The 5,693-nt window shown below is 41.5% G+C and overlaps 1 protein-coding gene across 1 annotated transcript; it reads right to left on the bottom strand.

Annotated features, from left to right (window-relative positions):
- Window positions 1–1,317: 1,317 nt before the first annotated feature.
- pigh (phosphatidylinositol glycan anchor biosynthesis, class H) lies at window positions 1,318–4,134 on the bottom strand. The gene is made up of 5 exons (XM_063222892.1): window positions 3,788–4,134; window positions 2,631–2,840; window positions 1,776–1,859; window positions 1,593–1,671; window positions 1,318–1,499 (listed from the first exon to the last, which is right to left on the bottom strand). The coding sequence occupies exons 1-4, from the start codon at window positions 3,959–3,961 to the stop codon at window positions 1,600–1,602; spliced, it is 540 nt and encodes a 179-aa protein (XP_063078962.1). The 5' UTR covers window positions 3,962–4,134; the 3' UTR covers window positions 1,318–1,499; window positions 1,593–1,599.
- Between the last annotated feature and the right edge of the window lie 1,559 nt (window positions 4,135–5,693).

The following is a 5,693-nucleotide window of genomic DNA, read 5'->3' as shown; positions in this document are numbered from 1 at the left end:
GTTGAGATCAGGAAAGTGAGATGGTCGCTCAAAAACCTTCATTTTATTCTTTCTGAAGCTAATGATGGGTTGATTTGGCTTTCTGTGTCGAAATATTGTCATGTTGGCACTGTTGGAATTTCAATTCAGAAATGCAATATGAGGGGTTTGGTTGGAATCAAGCCAATGGGCAAGGGAATCATTGCATTGCAGTGATCATTGCAAGGGAAATTGTTCAGGAGGCATAGAACAACCAAAACATTACTTCAGGTGAAATGTAGGACAACATGAAAAAATGTTTTAAACTGTACAGGAAAGAGGCACTTGAGGAAAGATGGGCTGTTGGGGGTTGCCAGGAGAAAGCCATTACTACAAAAATGCAAACATGTTATTTTGCATATGATACACCAAATAGCATAGTGAGAAGCATCAGAATGCATGTGACAAAGTAATTTGGAAAAATTAGATCGATATGGACCTTTTTTCAGCCACTATTAACAGTACCATTTGGAGAACAGTCAACGGAGCCTATGATGAAAGTTACACCATCCCTTCTGTGAAACATGGTTATGGACCACTGATGTCATGGGGACATTTGAGTTACAAATGCACTACACTTTTGGTCCATACTCACAGAATGATGAATACATTGCCCCTTGAAAAATACTGGAGGAAACTTGACACTCATCAGCCTTGAATCTGCACATGGTCCATTGTTTGGACATGCCAACATGACAATATTTCGACACAGAAAGCCAAATCAACCCGTCATTCGCTTCAGAAAGAATAAAATGAAGGTTTTTGAGCGACCATCTCACTTTCCTGATCTCAACATCATGGAGCCACTCAGGGGAAACCTCAAATGTGAGGTTCCAGCAAGACACCCAAAGGTATTATAGGAAACAACCATTCTGCCAGGAAGAATGTGCTGTTTTGTCATCAGAGAACATTAAGAGCCTTATCCACAACTACCACAAACAATTTAGAGCGGTCCCTGATGTTAAACAGGGCCATATTCAGCATCAGAAACTAGGGTATGTAAACTTTTGAACAGGGTCATTTGGGTAGTTTGGGTTGTGATCATGCTTTTGAAAGAGTAAACACAGAATACTGCTAATAAATATCTTAAGTCAGTCACTAGCAATGAGTGAAACAAAAGGTTTTGTGTAATCCTTCATATTTTGAGAGAAATTGCCAAGAAAGCGTATATTCTGCTGGGGTATGTAAACATATGAGCACCACTGTATGTAACAGCCTCAGTGCAGAGCACTTCCCATTGTGCTCAATAGAACACCAATTCAGATAGTTCAACAACAGGATACGCAAGCCATCCCAATAGAAGTTTCAACTTGTTTATTTCAAACACATCACTAAAAACAGCTAATGCATGAATTTGACAGCCACTCTGACTTTATTAATAAATAAATAACACATATACACCATGGCAATTATCCAGTATAAACGTTTCGTCATCACTCGTATCAGCTTTAAGGCACCTGGATAGGACTGGAATAAGGGATCTGGAAAGGACACAAAAACATATTTTAGGCCAGTACCTTTTATATTTATATTTTTTACATGCCTATTGTAGTGTCTTTTGCAGCAATGCATACCTTGCCATCAGTTCAGTAAGAGTATCTCTTGGCAGGCTTTGTACACTTGTGTCAAGCAATTCAACCTCGGCATGGAACTCTGGAACAATTAAAAACGGCAGAATGGTAATATGGTACCATAGCACAATGTCATAATACAGCACATGAATTGATATAATTATTGACATTACTACGTATACACACCTGAAAAAGGGGCACTACACTGGCTATCTTCTCCGGATCAGAGGGGTCCTTCAAAAGAATGCAGAGGTAGTACACAACCCTGTGCTGAGAGTAATGGGAGAAAGAGACACAGCTGTAAACACACACACGATACCCATTAAGCAGAAGTGTATAAAGCACAAGTAGGAGTAGTGTTGGATGGATGTTATTATAACACTAGTAGCATGCCATCACATGGTTGCAATGTTGTAATATACTGGTGTTTTTTACATATATATATATTTTTAGGGGCTTTTATGCCTTTATTTGATGGGACAGTCTGAGATGGTGACAGGAAGCGAGTGGGACAGAGAGACGGGGTGGGATCGGGAAATGAACACGGCCTGACTCGAACCGGCATGCAAGCCCAAATGTGAGGGGCTTAGTGCGCTGCGCCACAGCACCCCCATACTACTGGTGTTTTAATGTCAACTGTCACAGTACTTTAAATTCCTCTGTGATTAAGCAACCAAATGCATCACATTAGGATAAGGAAGTACACGTCATATAAGTCAAAGGAAGGTGTATGGTGCCACAAATCAGGAATTTATCATCAATAGGCTATAACTTAACCCTTCTAGTGACTAGATATTTGTGGCCAATTTTAAAAGTAAATATTCAAAGGAAGTATATCACCAGTTCAAGACCTTAAAATCAACGTATTCTTTATCCATTTTTATTTTTAGCGTCTTGAGGCTTACTTGTTTCAAAATTAACAATAGGGGCAGTTTTGGCCAAAATGCCTTAAATTTTCATACTCGGTTACAACAGGTTGCGTTCCCGTATGGCCCGGGCCTATGAAAAGGTTCACACTCTCACACTACACATAACAGTTACCATGTGCACAGCTTCGTTGATGACAATGTCCTTTATCTGGCTCATTTCGATGAAAGACGTGCACTCTCTCCCCGAGGCGAAGGACGAGGACAGCTGAATTCCCAGCGACCTTATAATCAGCAGCGATTCATGGTCTACCTTCACAAAGTGGATGTGGACCATCATGCCCACCAGCGTAACAATTATAGCACTGGAGAGGACAAGAGTGTTCTGAAAAAGAAGAAAACCAACATCATTACAAACAGTGGTTAATTTGTCAAACACATGACGAAATCAACTAGAATTCAGGCATTTCACACTTTTCAGTACTAATTCACAGATAATTGCTCGATATTTACATGGATATAATACACATTATAAATCTTGCCTATGTGTAAGCATGTTCACACTACACTGCACCACCTAAGATGCTATGTTATCAAACATTTCCCCTTAACGCATTCAGTAGGGGTATGCATTGCAATCAGTGATTGTGTATTAGAACTGAGATTGATTGCAGCTAGTGATTCACCAGTGTCAAGGTACAGTCATAGAGGTTCTATGGGTATGACCGGCTATGTATACAAGGATTATTGTTAGGAACATTGTTACATTATACCATACATGCACAGATAGAGGCATTGCTGGAGGAACTTCACATGAGGAAAAATATGTATCAGTTTAACAAAGCGTTGAACCCCCTGAAACCTGATGCATTTTGCAGAGGGGGTCGTACTAGGCTACTGGTGAAATTCGGGGTTCAATATCAGAGTACAAACTTTAGACCAAGTCAGTCACACACGGCCAAGACTGAGCTGAGAAGGGGGCATCACTTGATGTTCAAGTTTCATATCAGGTCCCGCTTTGAAACACACTTTCATCACACTTCAAACGCACACATCAGTCTGGGTAGTGACGGCTTCGATTCGATAACATTCTCGTGTTTGTTGTTTACATATTGGAGATGCGTCTTGCAAGGTCTATCGTGGTGTTCAGATTTTGGTGAGTTACTGCAGCTACACCGAAATGCTAAAAGCTAGAAGACATTTTGCCCACTGGTCATACAGGCCGATGTGAAAGCGGTTGGCACAGTTCGAAACGCACGAATATTACCATACATTAATGAAACATACATTCCGAGCTAAGTCAGATCAAGAAAATCATTAGGACGTCCTTACATCAGTGAAGAAGAATACGGCGTAAGCAAACAGCCAAACAGTGCAGGTGTACATTAGGGTACTGCGGAGAGATAACTTCGGCGTGCTAACAGTAAATTCTCTACAGAAATCTGTATGTGTTTGGCAATCCAAGGTAATTGCAGTCCCATTAACGTCGGTGAACTGGACAGCCATCGTCCCTTTCCTCTTCAAAGCGCTTAGTTTTAACGGGCTCAAGCAGAACAACTTTGCTCTGTCTCTAGCAAATCTAAACAAAATCTGTTCCTGTTTGAAGCATCTACTCGATTGGAGTCGGGCTTAATGCGCGTGCGCTGCTATTGTCAAGGACGCGAGCCGAGCGACAGGGTGCAGATTTTCAGCATTCGCGTGTGCCTGAATTCCAGTAGGTTTGGTTGGCACAGTTTGACACAGTTTCTGAAGCATTTGCACAGACCAGTGGCTTGGAAAACATATCTGACTGTGACCAAAGTGACTGAATATCAATAAAATGTCAAGCACATCGCGCATGCGCATTTCTTTCTCTCGCTCTCTCTCTCTCTCTCTCTCTCTCTCTCTCTCTCTCTCTCTCTCTCTCTCTCTCTCTCTCTCTCTCACACTCACACTCACACACACACACACACACACACACACACACACACACACACACACACACACACACACACACACACACACACACACACTATACTTCTTTATTTTGATTGACAGACAGGCGTTTATCATAGCACAAGCCACATTTGTATAGAGTTTTACACAAAGCTAAATAGACACACACGTAATGGACATGCATTGCCTAAATGAGAGCTGTATTATTATTGTTGTATAGTCTATAATGGTATTTGTGACAATTACAATATTTATTAACTGCCATTCAGGACACACACACACACACACACACACACACACACACACACACACACACACACACACACACACACACACACACACACACACACACACACTCTTTCATTGTGCCACAGTAACATTCATTTGATCTCCCATGAAAAGATGCCTAGGCCTACGTACTTGCAGATATGTGAGGGGTGTGTAGCCTAGTCACTTCTGTGGAACACTGTAAAAGGAACCAAATGGTGATAATGTCAGTAGCAGCTGTTTCACCATTTGCCTGAATGACAACATGACCAGAGATTCTTTAAGTATATAGAGATATGCCAACATAATAGGTTTCTATGGGCACCTAATGACCAGGTTCCGGTCTGCCTAAAGGGGCGTGTCATAATGCTCCTAGCATTGAATAGAATAGTCCTCAGGTCTGTATATCTGCCTAAAGGGGGATTTCCCCCCCAATAATAGAACCCGGAAACAATGGGCCAATGGAACCTCTCTCTCTACTCTCTCTGACATGACAGTGATGTTTCCTGCTCAAATAATGTTGTTCTGAGGCAATGTCTTTCACAAGCGCTAAATGCAATTCTGCCAGGGCAGGTCACATGGCAGTGGTGCGGTGGGGTACGATTCTCCAGTCTCTGCTTCAGCTGGTCCCAGATGCTTTGTGGGGTTCAGGTCAGGTTCACTCTGGGTCAGGGTTGCCAACTAGGCCTATCCCTTGAAATACTGAGTCGTCCTGTATTTAGAAACAAAAGTAGGCCTACGGGTAGGCTACTATTGAGCTTATTTGGGACACAATTTGGCTTTGAACCGGTTCAAGGAACGAAAACGAAAACCAGGAACTTTTTGTATTTTACAGGGAACAGAAACGAAACCGGAACCGTTATTATTTTTTATGTTCTGGAACGGAAACACTTATTTAAAAATAATGGTAACCGGTTAATACCGTTTCATACCGTTCCTCAAACTAAAAAAAAAGTAATTATTTTCCTGTGACATTCTCTGACTGAATGGAGAGAGAGCTGTGGATTACAAAGTCTCCACTCCACATCTTAAATAA

Source organism: Engraulis encrasicolus, chromosome 18 (assembly GCF_034702125.1).
Source record: "Engraulis encrasicolus isolate BLACKSEA-1 chromosome 18, IST_EnEncr_1.0, whole genome shotgun sequence".
NCBI classification, from domain to species: Eukaryota; Metazoa; Chordata; class Actinopteri; order Clupeiformes; family Engraulidae; genus Engraulis; species Engraulis encrasicolus.
The sequence above is the reverse complement of the archived record's forward strand: the minus strand, read 5'-3'. Positions and strand labels throughout refer to the sequence as shown.